Source organism: Terrapene carolina, unplaced genomic scaffold (assembly GCF_002925995.2).
Source record: "Terrapene carolina triunguis isolate 2854851 unplaced genomic scaffold, T_m_triunguis-2.0 Scaffold234, whole genome shotgun sequence".
In the NCBI taxonomy this organism is placed as follows: domain Eukaryota; kingdom Metazoa; phylum Chordata; order Testudines; family Emydidae; genus Terrapene; species Terrapene triunguis.
In genome coordinates this window covers 7,454,893-7,473,739 of record NW_020664585.1, presented here as the reverse complement: position 1 = coordinate 7,473,739, position 18,847 = coordinate 7,454,893, and the positions used below count along the sequence as shown (strand labels likewise).

The 18,847-nt window shown below is 41.0% G+C and overlaps 1 protein-coding gene across 1 annotated transcript in view; it reads left to right on the top strand.

Moving 5' to 3' along the window:
• VPS37B (VPS37B subunit of ESCRT-I) overlaps nucleotides 1-16,881 on the top strand; it is a 31,588-nt gene extending 14,707 nt beyond the window's left edge. Inside the window, exons 2-4 of the mRNA XM_024196165.2 lie at nucleotides 3,686-3,857; nucleotides 5,902-5,984; nucleotides 7,540-16,881. Coding sequence (XP_024051933.1) covers nucleotides 3,686-3,857; nucleotides 5,902-5,984; nucleotides 7,540-8,043 — 759 coding nt within the window. The 3' untranslated portion in view covers nucleotides 8,044-16,881. The remainder of the gene's footprint in view (nucleotides 1-3,685; nucleotides 3,858-5,901; nucleotides 5,985-7,539) is intronic.
• Nucleotides 16,882-18,847: the final 1,966 nt, after the last annotated feature.

The following is an 18,847-nucleotide window of genomic DNA, read 5'->3' as shown; positions in this document are numbered from 1 at the left end:
GACTGCACAAAATACTACATGTAGGTGTGTCTACAGCACTTTACAAAATATAGGCATTGTATCTGTTGGTCTTGAAAGATTAAGTCCCTTTACCAATGCGATTTAATCAATAATACCAAGTTTTAGTCTGCATGCACACTGGCATATTGGAGAACTATACGTTAAACTAGGAAATGGGCAGACGTTGGCACAGAGTCTGTACAAAAGGCTGATGAGAGGAAGGAAGCAGCAGCTAAAATAACGGGTGGACAAGGCGGAAATATTAAGGAGTAAAACTGATAACACGGGGAGGATTAGGGAGAGAACAATAAACAAAGTTAAGTGGAAAAACTTGCATAATTAAAAAAACCCCAACAACCCAAACAATCCAGTAATAAGGTCACTCTGGGGACAGAGACTTACAGTTGAGTTTAAGTCAAGGAAAAGGAGAAGGGAAACCAGACGTCATGTATGCAGAGAGATTTTTCAGCAGTTTCAACTTAACCAAACATTTTAGGAACGCAGATGCTAAAGGGAGCTAATATATTTAGGTAACAGAAGTGGAAGTTGTAATTTTATTATTAATTCTATCTTTATTGGGTAAGCAAAGTGAGGTTTAATGCTCAGCTTGATGATCTGTGTGTTGCAACTGATCAATTCCAGAATTTCAGGGAGTGGTCCAGGCGTCAGTGGCCAGAACCCTATTGATTTGGGGGAAAGGGGAAAAGGAAGGACACTTGTAGCCCCCGGCATCTGGTTAACAAAGCCAGCCACTTCAGCCACTTCTATAGCTGTCCATGGATCGAGGAATCTCTTAATGGCAGCCATTAACATGTTCCAGCATAGCAATACCCCCATCTTAGCTCTGCCTGTTCTCCCAATATAGTTTTAAACTGACACCCTGAAAGAAAGGAAAAATATGGGGGGGGGGACACAGAGCTCCTGATATAGAGGAGAGTGAGGCCCTCACATGGGGGTGAGGGGAAGGGGGAATGGGAACACATAGAGCCCTTGGCATGGATGAAAGGGTGTACACAAAACCCCTAGTGGGGAGAGATAAGACAATAGTTTGGAGGAAGGTAGACATGGGGAACACAGAGCCCCTGGCATGTGGCAGAAGAATGAATGGGAGCCAAGGGGTTGAGGGAATGAGCTTCTGGCATGGTGAGGGAATGTAGAATGGGGAGAGACAGAGCCCCTGTGATCTGGTGGAGTGACTGAGGGGAGACAGAGCCCCTGACATGGGGGGGGGACAGCTGGGGCACACAGATCCCTTAGTATGAGGGAGTGGGACTGAAGGCTGCAGGGAGTCTGAAACAGAAGGGATAGGAGAGTGGCACACAGGTCACTTGTCGGGTGGGGAGAATGGAGAGATGCAAGGAGCTCCTGGTGTTTGCAGTGCGCTCACACTTAGCCCTTAGAAGTAACAAAGTGTGCAACTCTATAGTATAAAGCTGATTGGAGATTTTTGAGGGAGGAATTAATTGAATTTAAACAGGGAGCACATTGGTAGTGTGGAGAATCAGTTTGAGCATTCATTAGTCAACAAAGTGCAGTGTGGTGAATCTGCTACTGCTCTTCTCCTTATGCTGTGGAGTGGCTAGGTCACAGTTCTGTGGCAGTTGGAGGAGGGGTCACGGAGGCAGGCCCTAGGAGGAGCATAATGCTGAAAGCTGTTAGGGAGCGGACTAGGGACCTGCGGCTGATAGAGTCTTAGCCCTGAATTGCCTACAGTGTTTGCATGAGGCATGATGCACCTTGTGGCATGCTACCAGGGATTATTTCACAAGGGACACTGGTGTACCACTGCACTCCCAAATTTACTATGGAAGCAAAATCTTCCTATCAAAAGGCACAAGAGGATGAAGAAATAAATAAAATTTCTTGTGAGAATAAATAGTGCAGGATGGTAGACACTGTGTTAGTCCAGCAGGCAAAGAACACAAACTACTGAAAGTTGTAGAGATCTTTCGTTGGATTAAATAATAAAGGCAAGCTTCAGAGAATCAGTCCCCCTGGCAGGCCATGGGAAAAGAGTACCATGGTGTTGATTCAGACTGAACAACTGAAATAAAATCTCTTACATTTTTCCCTTTTGATGTCTAAATCTTGTTTTGAAGTCTAAATTGAAATCCTGCCAAGGCAGCCTTTCCCACAATGCTCTGCTTTCCCAAAGTCTCATGAAGACTTTCTTGAAAAATTGCTGGTTTTGGACAAACTTGGAATATCTCCTACAGTGATCTTTGTTTCTTGCTTTTTGAGAACTGGCCATTCATTCTTTGAGAACAGCGTTATTCAAACTAGGATGTGTCAATTGGAAGGATTAAACTGAAAAAAAAAAACCACCTTTTGCCCATAACCCAGAATTGCTTTATTAACACTATTTGGAACAATCTGTAGGAGAGGGAACCTTAAAGGAAGCAATTCTTGATTTTTGCTTTTCAGTAATAGAGGAAGGATGGGATATTTTGCACTCAGTTTACATCTTTTATTCTAGGATCTCAACACATTTTACAAAAAAGCCTTGCCTTACCCTTCAGCAATCACCATTTTAAAGAGGGAGAAATTTATGCACATAGATTAAATTACTTGTAAGAGGACACACAGTGAGTCAATGTAGCCTGGAATAGAACATAAAACTCTGGACTCAAAATCTTATGACATGACCAGTAGACCAGACATCTTTCACATAGATTTAGGATTAGAATAAATTCTTCAAATGACAAAATGCGCACACTCTCCCACTTCCTTGCAGATATTTTCTGAATAAACTCCCCAAAAGCTCTGTCTACAGTGTGAGAAGAATGGGCTAGCCACAACCATATTCAAAACATCAAGCCTGGCTCTTTCAGGAATGTAGCGAGAGCTAGAACTATTCCAGTTTCTACTTTGGTCAGTGATTTAAGAATTTAAATTAAAAAAAACCTGTACTTGCAAAAACCCACTAGTATCAGTGATTCCTCCTCCCCTCTGAAAAAAAGGGGAAAAAAAAAAAAAAAAGATATGCAACTCTTATGGTTCTCGTCTCCAAAGCATGAGTGCCTCCCAAGTATTTAAAAATAAAAACTACTATATTCGTCATCATTTCCACTTTGTGCCAGAGACAACAATTTCATAAGCTTTCTGCTTGTGTGAAGGAAATGAAAGCAAAATCAAAGAAATAAGTCTTTAATTTCATTCTGAAAGTGATTGATTCCACTCTTATTTCCTGTGGTAGAGATTTCCATAGGTGCAGTTCCTTTTAAGTTTGTTTCCAGCATTCATGAGCCTCTCCCACAATAGTCCTTTCTATTGTAGGCATTTCTAATATGCTCCTTGCCATGTACATTTTACCTGTGTCTTCTAGAGCTGCTTTGTTACTTTTTTAGCATAAGGCTAAAGCACAGTTTTTGAAATGGATTTTCATAGTAGACTGGACAAAGCACAGAAGATATGGTAGGAAACAAATCTACAATGATTGGAATAAGGGTTGTACAAGATGACCTAATAGATCTTTCCCATCTTTACTTTTTTGGCTTACTATGCATTGTTCAAAAATATCAACATCAGTTTTAGAAAATGATTCAGTGGTGATGAGGATGACTCAAGACAGTTTGGATTTTGCTGCTCAGTCAAATTTATAGAAGTCTTGTGTTGTCTGTATAGATATCAATATTTGTCTAATATATCATTGTCCCATTATACCTTACATATCTTTCTTTTGCAGGCCCAAAATGTTCAGCTTAGCAAGGAAATGACTCTTGCCAGCAACCGTAGTCTGGCTGAGGGCAATCTTTTGTACCAACCAAAATTGGACTCTCTGAAAGCAAGTTTGAATCAAAAATATCAGGAGCTGCAGGTTCTTTTTGACGCATATCAGATCAAGAAAACCAAGCTAGGTATAACATGTTCTTGTGGTTATAGATCTCCTATTTTCCTGTACTTTTCTCTATTATTCTAAAATATGGATAGATATACTCTCTTTTCTGATGCATGTCCCTAATTCTTAGCTGTGTGTATATAGAATATCTGTATGAGTAAAAGAACTGAAGTGTCAAAATAGTAATGTTTGGATTATAGATCATTCTCTATTATTATTTATTATTTGTACTACCATAGCACCTAGGAGCCCTAGTCATAGATCTGGACTTCATTGTGTTAGGCCAGGGGTGGCCAACCTGAGCCTGAGAAGGAGCCAGAATTTACCAGTGCACATTGCCAGAGCGCCACAGTAATACATCAGCAGTCCCCCATCTGCTCCCCCCACCGCTCCCAGCCCTGCCAATCAGCGCCTCCCCCTCCCTCCCTGCACCTCCCGATCAGCTGTTTTGTGATGTGCAGGAGGCTCTGGGGGGGAGTGGGGAGGATCGAGGGCACGGCAGGCTCAGGGGAGGGTGCGGGGCCTGTGGCAGAGCCAGGGGTTGAGCAGTGAGCACCCCTTGGCACATTGGAAAGTTGTTGCTTGTAGCTCCAGCCCCGGAGTCGGGGCCTATACAAGGAGCCACATATTATCTTCTGAAGAGCCACATGCGGCTTCGGAGCCACAGGTTGGCCACCCCTGTGTTAGGCACCGTACAAGCACAGAACAAAAAAAAAAATCATCCTTGCCCCCAACGAGCTGACAGTTGATAGTAGATCTGGAAAATCCCACTGTTCTCATAGATTATTAATAAGGCTGCGAGTTTGTCCCCGAGGTCATGGCTGTGGGAGGGGCAGAGGGTTGGGGCACGGGATGGGGTGAGGCGGGCTCTGGGCAGCAGTTACTTGGGGGACTCCGTGGAAGAGGTGACATCGCCCTTGCTCAGCTGTTAGGCGGAGGCATGGCCAGGTAGCTCTGTTCACTGCCTCCATCTGCAGATACTGCCCCCATAGTTCCCATTGGCTGCAGTTCCCGGCCAATGGGAGCTACAAAGCCAGCAGTCTGGGCGGAGGCAGTGCGCAGAGCTGCCTGGCCATGCCTCCGCCTAGCAGCTGAGTGGATGAGGGGGATGTCGCCGCTTCCGGGGAGTTCCCAAGGTAAGTGCCGCCCAGAGCCCGCCTCACCCCGTTCCGTGCCCCAACCCCCTCCCCCGTCCCACACCCAAACTCTGCTGCTGCTGGGGCGGAGGGGAGGGGCGGAGCCAGGTGGGGAGCCTGTTGGCCCTGCCAACCCCCCACTCCAGCAGCAGCGGGGGTCCTGGGCCGCGCGCTGCCGCCTGCCCCCCCAGCACCCAGGCCGCCCTCCCCCAGCACCCGAGGCCCCCCCAGGCACCTCCCCCCTCCCCAAGTTTTAGTCACAGGTATGTTTAGTCACAGGTATGGACAGGCCATGGGCTGTGAATTTTTGTTTACTGCTCGTGACCTGTCCTTGACTTTTACTAAAAATACCCGTGACTAAAATGTAGCCTTAATTATTAAATACATCTTCTGCCACCTAATAAAAAGAACTAGAGACAAGTATGTATTATTGGAATACACATTCCTTTGTATGATTAAAAGAACATACATACCTAACTATTGTTGACCTTTTGTCTGCATATGATCAAATTTCAGTTGACGTTAAAAAAAAAAAAAAAAAAAACTTCAAATTTTTCTTTCCTGAGATTGTCCAACCCAATGAAAATTCAGACCTAGACTGAATATAATGTTGCATTTAATACATTCTTGTTTCATACTTCAAGTTATGAAGTATTTTATCTTAACACATTTACCAATTTAAGTTCATTTGATTTTTTTCAGTTATAAGTTTACTGTAGTGAGTAATTTTTAAATGAAATTCTCAGAAAAGACATTAAAATTTTCTACGTAGAATCCTCCTGTCTGGAGTAGTACAAAGAATAAATAATCATATAGTATGTTTGGCCTTTAAAAGAAGCCTTATCCTTACTGGATCTGTATAATTTCAGTCAGAAATTATTGCTTGTAACAGCTGCTCCATTAACTATTCTTTTCATATTATTACAGATAAACAATCCAGCAGTGCTTCCCTGGAGACACTATTAGCACTTCTTCAAACAGAAGGGGCTAAGATTGAAGAAGACACTGAGGTAATGGCAGTACATGTGTAGTGCAAATAAGAGATTCTGCTACTCATCTCAGTTATGCAAGGCTTTGAACATACACAGTTGTAACATACTATTAAATAAAGATATCATAGATCTATAAGGGTTTTTCAAAGAATAGGGCCCAAACCATCACTTAAAACTTTTGCAAACAGCCAGTTGAGTTCAGTGGGAATTATTTTGTCTGAGTAAGGATTGCAAGCTTACTTTAAAGATTTTTAACATAAATACTATAATTTTTCTCTAGCTTGTATGTGGAAAGCATGCTCAGGCCATAGACACCCAGCTACAGGCTCGGGGTGTGTGTGTGAAAAATTCACACCCCTGAGTGCCATAGCTATGTCAATCTAATCCCTGATGTAGATGCAGATAGGGGAACAGAAAAATCCTTCTGTTGACCTAGCTACCATCACTCAGGGAGGTGGTGTTCCTACAGTGACTGGAAAACCCCTTCCAGCACTATAGGCTGTCTGTGCTACGGGGTTATGCTGGCATAGGTATGGTGCCTAGCTGAGCTGCTATAGTCCCCATAGTGTAGATGTGCCCTCAGGTTGTTTTCAACCCAATAGCATGTCTGTGTAGAACTCCTTCTAAATAAACATCCAGATGTAATGTTGTTTGCCAGGTGCATGTATTAATCTAACACAACATGTCAGTCACGCTTGGAGTCTGGGTGAGATGAAAAACAGATGTGAGCCATTCTGTCTTGCTCAAACTGAAAATGTAATATCAGTAATGAGGATACCGAGTGTGCAGTGTTCTGGGGGAGGAGGAAAGCCTCCTCAGAAGCAATGGAATATTCCATTATGATTCTTGCATATCTGTCTGGTATCTGGTCACCCCTCACTGTGCTCAGGTTTTTACAGGCATTGACGTGGTTGGCTCTATTTGTGAATTGCCTGTGGGACATTAGCTTGTTTTCACTGCACTGCTTGTTAAGAGTAATAACCAAACATGTTAAAACTCAAAAAGTCATGTTCAGGGCAAATTATAATTGGTTATATTGAAATGTATTGTTGCCTGTCTTGATTAAAGTAGCATTTACCAAAGCCTCACTTTGTCCAGGCAGTGAGAATGAGTAGATTAAAAACATGGCTTAATACTGATCTCTGACTCTCTACTGATGCTGGAACCAGTTCTTGCTTGCAGGGTTCTAAGTGGTTTCCTGGTCAGTATTGGCAATGCTGAATCATAAAATGAATGGTTTGGCCAGCCATCTGGAAAACTGTTGAATGTGATTCATTCGTGTTTCCAGATGTCAGGGAAACATGAGAGCCCTGCTAACCAAGAGCCAGGTTTAAATGTTCTTGCTACCATGGCTTGGGCACAAAATGATAGCTGAATAGAGATGAACTCAAATACATCTGAGAAATAACTGAGAAAAACATTGCTTGGAATTGTAAAGTATACCGTCTTCTGTCTTCCATGTGCAAGCTGGAACAAATGACAGGAAAGGAGACACAATGCTGTTAGGATATAAGCTATTTCTGGTTCCTTCAGAACACATTACTTTCTAACAGGGTTATTCAATGTTTGACAGAATATGGCAGAAAAGTTTCTTGATGGTGAAGTATCGCTGGATTCATTCATTGATGAATACCAGAGCAAACGTAAACTGGCTCACTTGCGACGTGTAAAAATCGAGAAGCTCCAAGAGATGGTGCTGAAGGGACAGAGACTTCCACAGGTTCAGCAGCAGCCTCAGCCAAGAGCACCTGAGACAACACCAGCACCTCAAACTTCCTACTCTTCAGATGCAAACGCTCCTCCCTTAGTTATGCCCCGGCGAATACCACCCCCACCTCCTCCATCAGTCCCAGCAGGACGCTTTCCCACTCCATTTACTGCAGCAATGGATTCAGGACCTGCTCTTCCTTATCCAGGAGTTCCATACCCTCCCCTTCCCCCACGAGTGGGAGTTCAATCTGCAGGTCAAATGCCACAGCCAGGATACCCATCTCAGTTTGTATCACAGTACCCTCCAGCACTGCCCCAAAGACCACCACCTCGTCTTCCACCACATCCTGGCTTTATCCTACAGTGAATACATCAGTGCGCCTAACTCATGTATTGGTGCTTAAATTTTAGTCCTTTCTCTCTCCCTCTCAGAGACTTAATATCGGCAATGGAAAACCTCTGTGCTTTGCACAATGGAACACAAAGTTTGGGCTGCAACATGGGGTTGTGAAATTGTACTCAGTAAATGTAATCATTTTCTTTTCTGTTTCTTAAAATCAGTGACTATGTAAACTATTTTTTGTAGGAAAGTGGTGGGGCCGAATTTTGTAAATCTGGCAAGTTGTGAAACAATGCAGTGGATTTGTTTGCATTATAAGTATGCTCTCAATACTTCAGTGATGGTAAATGATTTTAAGGAAATAGCATACTTGTCTGACATGGTATTGTGTTCTCATTGCGGCTGGATTTTAAGCATGGTTAATTGTGAGCTATTTATATCTCAAAAGAATTTTCTGTGCTGTCAGTGCTGGTATTTGGGTGGTAACCATTGTATCTAAATGTTAAGCATAAAGCTGCATTTCAAAGAATGCAGTGGAAATGACCTGCATTCTTTGAAATAAACCCGAGGCTCCACATTGGTGGCTGGGTACACTAACTTTGTTCTCAGAGCCTGCTAATCAGAAAATGTTCGGTAGCTTATTTTGAAAAACATTAATTCTTAAAATATTTTTAATTCCTAAATTTGTTGTTGCTTTGGATTTTTCACAATAAAAATGCGCACCTTTCACTTCTGTACATTGTTACTTTCCTGAAAGTCCCGGTCTTTTGAAATAAGTAACCGAATATCTTTCTCTATTAGGTGATTGATCCTGGAAGCCATGTAAAGAAAACTATTTGTAGTGCCAGTTCATATTTTTGTAGAAACTTCACCGTCCACACCCTCTTGAACCTAGTCTCACCAGCCTCCTTCTGTTTTCCCCACTTTCCTGCCTTGCTGGTAGGGTAGCTGCTTACATTTTGGTTAATTTGTCCTTCTCATGTGATGGGTTTGAGAAGCAATTTTTTTTTTACACAAGTGTAACTTTTGATCTTGTCTTGTGATTTCAGGAGCCGGAGTGCTAGGCCTAAATTTCTCTTAATCCAGCACTGGGCAGTCATTTCATTTGGTGCCCATTCAAAGTCCACAAACGCATATTCTCAACCTCTCTGCTCTGTCTCTTATTTAGAGGCATGCCTTGCCCCTAGACACCATCATCTTCTGTCCTACAGTGTTTGAAATTCTTTTTAATCTGAAATGTACAATTAACCTTCCCTCCAATAGTCAAAACACTCTAGGATGGCTGTTTGCATCTTGCTTAATTTGTCCTCCCATTCTCATGCCATTTGGGGGCAGAAGGGGGATCTCTACACAAGTTTACCTTTTGATGTCATTGTGTGACTCCTGGAACCAGGGCCCTAGGCACAAGCCCATGTCTTAATCAGCCCTGAGCAGCCATATTGTTTGATGACTAATCAAAATTCCGCAAACTCATATTCTCAGCCTCTCCCATCCTCAATCAACCTTTGCCCTTCCACTAATTAGAACAATGACTTCTGAAACATAGTTCAGAATCTGCTGCATCTTGTATGTGGAGGCAGACTTTCTCAAACCACCATCTCCCACTGTCCGGGCGAGTGTTAGATTACTTGGAAGGCTCCAGTGCCTTTTTTCTGATAAGGGTCAAAACAGATTATTTATTTGATTCCCCCCCCCCTTGCCCCCCGTTCTATGTAAACCCTCTGACTCCCAATTAGTTATTTCCCCCTGAAGTTTGATAGGTGCTAATAATAAATAATCTCATAACAGGAAACCCTCTGGTCTGAAAATAGGACTACATGGCTAACTCTCCCATTTGAAGATCAGAGAGTGCAGATGGGTACCTGAACAGCTCCCCCTACAGCTCCCCCCTCTGGAAAGAGGGGGAATTTTGTAAACCTAGCAAGTTGTGAAACAATGTGCAGTGGATTTGGTTGCATAAGTATGGTCTCTCTGTAATCTAGTGGTGGTACATGATTTTTTAAAGTGTCTTTTCTTGGTATTGTGTTCCCATTGAGGCTTCATATATGCACGATTAATTGTGAACTGTAAATCTTTCACTAAGAATGTTCTGTGCTACCAGTGCTAGGATCTGGATAGTAACCATTGAATCTGAATGCTGAGCATAAAGCTGCTGTAGAAATAATAAACCCAGGTCTAGAGCTACAAGATTGATAGATGGGTACAAAAACTCTAAATGGGCACTCAGATTAGATTTGCTAAAGCTTTGTAAAAATAACCAGGTAGATTTTATGCTTATCAATTGCCAACTTATTTTTTGGGTTACAAAATTCCTCAGAAACGATGGCAGGGATGAGATAAGTGTAATTTGAACTTTGCACTGCATTTTATGTACCTAACTCTTTTTCGAATGGTATAGCCCATTATTGGTATTACTGAGAAATAGTCCAAAATATTTTTTATTGCTTGTTAAATTTGTCTGTTTTTAGTACCTTTAGTGATAACAGGACCATTCAGGGATACGTTGTTTTAAAAAAAAATACTGTATTGTGCAAACTAAATACAGATTAATTTGATGCAATTTACTGTCTGAAAACAATGCATTATCACATATGCATGTGGCTGATGTGCCTTAGGATCACTACTTGTGATTGTAATATTCTTACTAGAATATTAGCATATCTTTCAAATCAATGGCCATTGCTTAACCCTTTTGATGTAGGGACACTTTCTTTTATGAAAGATTTTTCACTTAGTACTTTAGAATAAGGCAGTATCTACTATTTGTATGCTTAATTGCTCTCAGTGGATGATTAGTTTGGTTTTTAGACACTGTCACAATGACTGACTGTTTCAGTTGTTATAACAGTCTCAAAACTGTACTCCAGATGTTCATGGAAAATGCTTGGCCATTAATGAGTATTGGTGTATGTGCAAACTTATGTGCTTGCTTGATGGCAATGTTTGGGGGGTGGGGGAAGAAGAGAGCTTTGGAAAGCTTTTGGAGTCTTATTTTCAGAAACACAAATTATACCACACTAATCTGGCTGGGTAGGGTAAGAGATGCAGGGGCTATTTCACGCCTCTCACCCTCTGACACTGTTTCCAGCTCATCTGTTATAGGTAAAGAGTAAATTGTGATATAGATAGGATGTTTAGAACCATATGAATCTGTACTGTATGTAATGAAAGTGTTGTTAAAATGCTATTGGCAAGTTGGATCCTATATAAGGGGATGGCTCCATTCTCTTGCCAAAATGTTCTTTAATATACAGTGTGGTTTGATTTGAAATGTGTGCTACAAATGGCAAATACTTCTAAAAAGAATCAGAGTTAAGGAAACATTTTTATAATATAAAAGTGGACACTGAGCTCAAATGGCAAGGTGTAACATGGTTTTAGAATGCAGGTAGCATTTTAAATGCCCATTTTGGATGGTTTTTGCTTCTGCTAACCTTTTGTATGCAACTTTGTAAATGATGACTTTATTCACTTTACCTGAACTGGGTAGTTAGTGTTGAATAGTAATAATTTAAGACAAGTTTCGCTGCCCTGGAAAGCTAGCTCCAAGGGGACCAACCAATCAGTTGTTTAGAAAGGTTATACTGGCAACCCCCGTGATACAATAGCGTCACTGTTTAGAGTAATCTTACATCATGTGACTCCAGGAGGCAGGATACTGAGCACAACCCTATGTCTTAATCCAGTCCTGGGTAGCTATATCATTTGGTGTCCAATTAAAGCACCACAACCTCATATTCCCAATCCCTCCTGAACCTGCCCACTCTAAACTGGATCAATGATATAGAAGCAGAGTCCAAAATGTGTCTGTCTTGCTCTCTCTCTCTCTTCTGGGGGTTTCTGTGTTCCGTCCCTCATCTCCCAGTGTCCTGAAGCTTCTGTAATTTCTCTTTGGCTGGAATGATTCATGAGCTGTCTTCCTCTAACGGTGGTAATAGAACTTTTTAGAATAATAGAATATAGAAATAAAATATTTTTTTTCTCTATCCAAACCATGATTTTTCAATAGGCTGTTTTCCTCCTAAACTTGGTAGTTGCTAGCAATTACTAGGAAATCTTATCAGGAAATCCCTTGGTCTAAAAATAGGACTTTTGGCTAGCCCTCCCCCTAGGAGTTCAGAGGCAGCAGATTGGTCAAAGTTCTTGGCACCTGAACAGTTCCTTAGATAAGCCTGGAAAGCGCTAATAGAGGGGTAATTTTATAAGCCTAGCAAGTTGTGAAACAAGGTGCAGTAGTTTTGTTTGCACAATAAGTATGGGCTTTCTGTAATCTAGTGATGGTACATGATTTTTAATAAACTAGCATATTTGTCTGTCTTAGTATTATGTTCCCATTACAGCCTGATTTAAGCATGGTTAATTGTAAACTATTTGTCTCAAAATAATGTTCTATACCATCCATTGGTAATTGATGTGTGGTAACTGTATTTAAATGGTAAGCATAAATCTGCAATGGAAGTGTGTATTGCTTGAAAAACTAGCCCCAGGTCTAGGCCACAGTGTTGGTGGTTGTGTACAGTAAATTTGCTCTTAGAATCAGAGGTGCACAAACTCTAAACAGACATTCTTGCATTAGATTTTCTAAAGTTTTAGGAAAAGCAGCCAGGTAGATTTTACCCTTGCCAGGTGCCAACTTACAGAGGAGCTCTTAAGTTTCAGTTTCCTGCTACTTAACCTGGCTAGGAAGATAGATCTTGCACATCCTAGATACTAAACTTTTGAAGGCCGACAGTGTGTGGAGAAAGGCCTACACATTGCTCCTGTTTTTGTGCAGAAAAACTTTACACTGAACATAGTTAAGACAATATAAATATGGAGAAATAAGACTACTAAGTCTACTTAGGCACCTGAGCCATAGGAAGAGCAGAAGAGAGACCTGGGGATACTCCCCAAAAATATCTGCCATTTTAAACGCAGTATTAAGCAGAAACTCTAGCACAAGTAAACTGATCACCAGCTATGGTTAAGAAGTCTTTCCCCTATAATATTGTTCCGTTAGCTGCATCTTGGGGGTGCAAGGACTGGGGACACACTTCCCCCCCCGTGCTGCAGGAAACTGGCAGTGTTGAAAGCTGGGAATATAAAAGGCTTTCTTTCTGTGCCTTTAAATGATGTGGCCTGTGCGGGAAGACAGAATCAAGAAGTTGCAGTTCCTGAGCATTGGTTTTCTAGGAAGTTGGGACAATGGCTCCAGTTTGAAGACTGTTAATATGTAACTTCTAAACAAGTCTGTTAAAAGCATTTACTCTGAGATCCAAATAGGCCATCCTGGAAGTTGTCAAATGTTTGGTAAACTGAGAGTGATATTTATTCTGCATGGACAAATGTTTCTTATGTAGATTATTGTCCAAATGGTGGTAAGCTTTAGTGGTGAAAAATGCCTTACGTTAACTCCTGGAGGTGGGGGGAGACACATTGGTTGCCTAACTCAGGCTGGTCTTTAAATATAAAACAAAGGTGTAATACCGTTAAAACTGAGATCAGCATGTCATTGGCATACTGCAACCCTGCGGATATTATAGAGCGTCTGTTTCGAGCTAGCAGTTGTGATCTATCATGAATGTTCACGGTGGTGAGAAGTTTGTGTGCACACGCTGTTCAGCTTTCTATATCCTTTGTCACCAGAAATTATTATAGATTCACCACTTTTGGTACTAGATGATCAATTCTTTTGGCCTGTGTAAAGAAAACTCCTAGTATCAACTTCAAATTCAAAACAGCCTCCATCCCCTCACCCTAGTTTATCCTACCCCAATCTTGGTTTTCTCCCACTCTTGCTGTGGAGGGGCTGACTGTGTGTTTGCTTAATTTCTCTAAGTATGTGGGTTAGATTAGAATATATTTTTTCATGACTTTGGAAGCTCGGATTTCATTGTGATGATTCAAGGAACTGGAGCCAGAGTCACAAGCCTACATTTTTAATCCACCGCTGAGCAGCCTAGCTCATATTCTAAACTCCCTCTGACCCCAGATCTCTCACCAATGCAGCCTAAAACAATGACACCTACGAAAAAGCCAGGCCCAAAATCTTTTCCATCTCTCATCTAGAGGCAGCTGTTTTTTAAACTACAATCTCCCACTGTTTAGAAGTGGTTGAAATAATTTTCCATCAGGAATGGTCCAGGGATTTCTTTCCCTTAAAGGTCAAAACAGAATATTTTTTCTCTACACAAACCATAACTCATCTAGTTGTTTCTCCCCTAGAATTTGGTAGTGGCTACATGCTAACATTAGCATAATAGCATCTAGTCTGGAAGGAAGGCTGTTGGGCTAACTCTGCCCCTAGAAGATCAAAGGCACCAGAATGGTCAAAGTTCTTGGTATCTGAACAGCTCCCTGAAAGCCTGGAAAGTGATGAGAAGGGAATTGGTAAGCCTAACAAGTTGTGAAACAATGTGTGGTGAATTTGTTTGCAAGTCTGGTCTCCCAATACACTAGCTGATCGTAAATGATTTTAAATAGAGTAGCATACTCTTTTCTTGGTATTGTCTTCCCATTATGGCTCGCTTTAAGTTAATTGTGAACTACTAATGTTTCAAAATAATTTTTTTGGTGATGCCATTTGGATGTTAAATGTCGTATCTGAATGCAAATCATAAAGCTGCTGTGAAAATGAGCTAGGCCACAAGAGGTGGTGGTTGTGTACAGGGAGTTTAGGGGGGTTGTGTGGTAAATATGTCCCTAATCAGATTCTTAAAAGCATAGTAAAATCAACCAGCAAGTGCCAATTTATTTTGAGCTAAGAAAAATTCTCCGTGATGGAGGGGATAAGAAGTGTGGTCTGAATTTTATACTGAATACTGTCTACCTACCTTTGTGGGGGGAGTGGTATTGCCCAACTATTTCTAGTAAGAAATAGTCCAGGTAAAATACAAGATTAAAATTTCTATTAAGAAATATTCCAAAATATTTGTACTTGTTACATTTTCCTCTTTTTAAAGTAATTTGTATAATGATGACAGGACCATTCAGGGATACTTTGTCTAAAAAAGCAAACCTGTACTGTGCAAATTAAATACAAATTAAGCTGATGCAATTTGCTGTCTGAAAACAATGCATTATCACATATGTATGTGGCTGATGTGCCTTAAAAATCACTCTTTGCAATTGGACCAGTAAGACTATGAACATAACCTTTCAAATCAATGGCCATTGCTTAACTCCTTTGATTAAGGGCTCTAAAAGTCATCCTTTTTTATAAAAGATTTTTCAGCTAATACTCTAGAAGATTAAAGGGTGGTATCTGCTATTTGTATGCTTAATTGCCCTCAATGGATGATGGATTTGATTTTTTTTTTTTTTTTTTTAAATACACTGTCAAGGAAACTTGTATTAAGTCAGTTGTAGCAATCTTGTAACTGAACTCTAGCTGCTTATGGCAAATGTTCTTGTGTGTGTGTGTGTGTTCAAACTGGTTTGTGGTTACTAATATGCTTGACTGTTGGCAGTGTTTGAGGGTGGAGGAAGAAGAGAGCTTTGGAAGGTTGAATCCTGCTTTCTGAAACCCAGTTGACACTATACTAATCTGTCTGGGTGGGATGAGAGATGCAGGTGATATTTCAGGCCTATCCCCATGTGATAGTGTCTCCCAACTATTTTTGTTAAAAACCGAGTAGTTTCTGTTGTAGATAGGATGTTTAGAACTATACTAATCTGTACTCTTTATAATGAGAGGTTAAAATACCATTGGCAAGTAGGATCCTATATAAAGGGATGGCTCAATTCTCTTGCCAAAATGTTCTTTAATATACAGTGTGGTGTGATTTTTGCTACAAATGGCAAATACGTCCTAACAATAATCTACGTTAAGGAAATGTCTTTATAACATAGAGTGGGCACTGAGCTTAAATTGAGAGGTGTAACTTGATTTTAGACTGTAGGTAGCATTTAAAATGTGTTTTTGGATGGTTTTTACTTCTGCTGACATTTGTATGAAACTTTGTAAATAGTGACTTTGTTCACTTTACCTGTGCTGTGTAGTTAGTGTTTTTTTTTTTAAAGATTATAAAAGTACTACAGCAATGAAGATGGACTTGCCATGTTTATCCATAGAGTTCTTTAAAAATCTCATTTGTATACACTGTCGTAGTTCTTTGAACATTCAGCAAAATGAGCTGTGGATAGACAAATGGTGATGAGTTGTTGTGGTTATAGTTCTGCGTTAGCCAAAGTGTGTATTCCTTGGAGGTACTTCCATCATGGAACTCACTGTGTTAATTGGCTTTGCTCTTCCTGTGAATAAATCATTAGCACTGTTTGTACATATGTTGAAAGCAACTATGAAACTGAAGAACTACCTTCCCCCTTTTGTGCATAGTGTGACAAGTCCACTATGTATTATTTCTCAGACCTTAAAGGATGAAGTTCAGGATGGAGTGAAACTGAAGAAAGCTAAGAGGTATTGGACTTACCTGACACAGTGCCGAGAACCCAATAAGTATAATTATGACTAATCTGTCAATACTACTTAGCATATTAAAATAATAAACTGGTATGTAAATGTCTCCCCCTCCACACGCACTTTAATGAAGAGGTTAGGAAGGATGTAAATCTTCCAGGCGGGGTGGAGGGTACTCAGTATAGCTTGATGCATTAGACATGTTACTTGCTTTGTCAAATGACGCACAAGATTAACACCAAAAACCCTATTTCAAAATCTGTATACATTTCATACAGGGAAATCAGACTGGGGCAGCTGGAAATCGGAAGAGACTCTAAGCAGGTTGAAACTCTCACTACACTTACAGTGGTATTTGTTTCTAATGTAACATAATACTATAAAGGTTTTATTTGTGCTGTATAAGAATGGAATTGTTAGTGGTTAAGAGACCACTAGTTCATTTCAATAAATGATAAACTAAATTCCTTTGGTGTTTACTTTTTCTTTGGAGTTGGCGATCTGTAATTGTTAACAGTTTCAGGATTACAATCAGTAAATGAATAGAGTGGGCTCTGCTTTGGGCAAATTTCTCCTTTAATGACTTGGATATTTGTTGGGTGATGTATTTTTTTTTTTTTTTTCAGAAAAAAATAGGATTACAATTTAATCAGGTGAAAATATTAATAATTTAGATGATTAGAGGCAACAGTGCAATATCCTCTTACGCATGAAGCAAAGTCTCTTCTATTATATTTAATTTTGTGATAGTTCTGCAGGAACCAAAAGCTGTTCTGAATACGAGTTCAGTCCTTCCTTGGCTCGCTTTCATCCCTGCGGTGTGACTTCAGGATACATCTCAGTCCTGCAGAAGGGTTCTGGGAATGATTTGAATAAATAAAACCAGGGGCAATAGCTCTCTGGCTGCCTTCTTGCAGCAACAGGTAAGGAAGGAAGCTATAACCATTCCTGTCTGAGGCATTGTCTACTATACACAGGGTTGTGATAGCTGTGTCGGTCCCATTACCTCAACTAGACTTTTTTCGCCGAACATTTCTCATGGTAGCTACTACTACTGTTTTGGCTCTACGAGTGGTAGTGTAACAAACTGCTGTCGCTGCAGCCCAGCACTGACATAAGGGCTAAAAGGCTTTTCTGTTTAAGGTTTTTCTTAAATGGCTTGAACTTCGATCATTCTCTTCACTGATGCAAAAATGTAACTTGTAATTTGTACAAGCCAGTCTGAAGGATGGCCCCTTACGTTACAGTTTTGGAGATGTGGATAGGATCTTAATTCCAGCATGTTTAATTGCTTTTCCTAAGGTCCTTCCATGTTGCAGGCTACACGTGTGGATTTGACTGTGTGGAGGGAATAAGCATGGTGTTGGGAACTGAAGGCCTGGATGCTAATCCTGGCCCTGCTACTAATTTGCTTTGAAACAAGGTGGGTGATGTAAAATCTTTTATTGGACCAACTTCTGTGGGTGAGAGAGAGTTGCTTTTGAGCTTACACAGAGCGCTGATATCCTGGGACCAAAATGGCTACAACAGCACTGCATACAATTAATTCGTTTGAGCATTCAGCAAGCTGTTGCGCGTCTGCCATTGTTTTCCTTGCAAATGAGACAACACTGTTGAGGATTTTATTGTGCAGCATTTTGAATCTATAAAGACCTAGGTCCATTCTGCATAGTTATTAAATAGTGATGGCATGAACCTTTTTCCTAACTCGGAATAAGCCAAACTGTTCTAGAAGGGAAAGAATAAGAAGGGATGAAATAAGGGGGTGGTGTAAACTTTTGGAGGTTAATAGAATGAGATGTACCCTGCCATTAGGATTTATTTAGAGATTTGGTTGGGCCTTCAAGCACCCATGCTTGACTGTTACCAAAGCCAACGTTGAATAGTAGCAGAAATGCAGCTCTACTCTCCCCCTCTCCTAAAACACGGCTGCTGTATTGGCAGCCTATGCAAAGAGGGAGAGTACGAGCTGTATATGGCAAGGTGCATGTATGCAGCAGGGTGTCTATTTGCTCAGACATGTTGGCATGCTTTAGAACAACGACAGTAATTTGGCAACACTGGGTCAGTTTTAGACCAAGTCTCCCAGGGTTTTTGTTTTTCCCTAGCAGCCATGAGATGGAAGGATATTGTCCATTGCTGTCCAAAGCCACAGGCTGCCATCTCCCTTTGAGCTCTTTATGTGCAGCCTCACTTTCACCTAAAGGTGCCCATCAGTTCCCCAACGTGAGGGGGTGACCCGTAGCCAGTGCCCCTTATATCAACGGGGATGTTAGGGAACAGGCTGAGAGCCCCTCCATGTGAGATCTCCAGCAATAACTCTTCTCCCTGACAACTACCCTTCCCCTCTCCCTTAACCATATTCTCTCCCTTTCCTGAAAACCCTCTGCTGTGTCTCCCTAAGTATTTGCCCTTCAAAGATGTTCCTAAGCT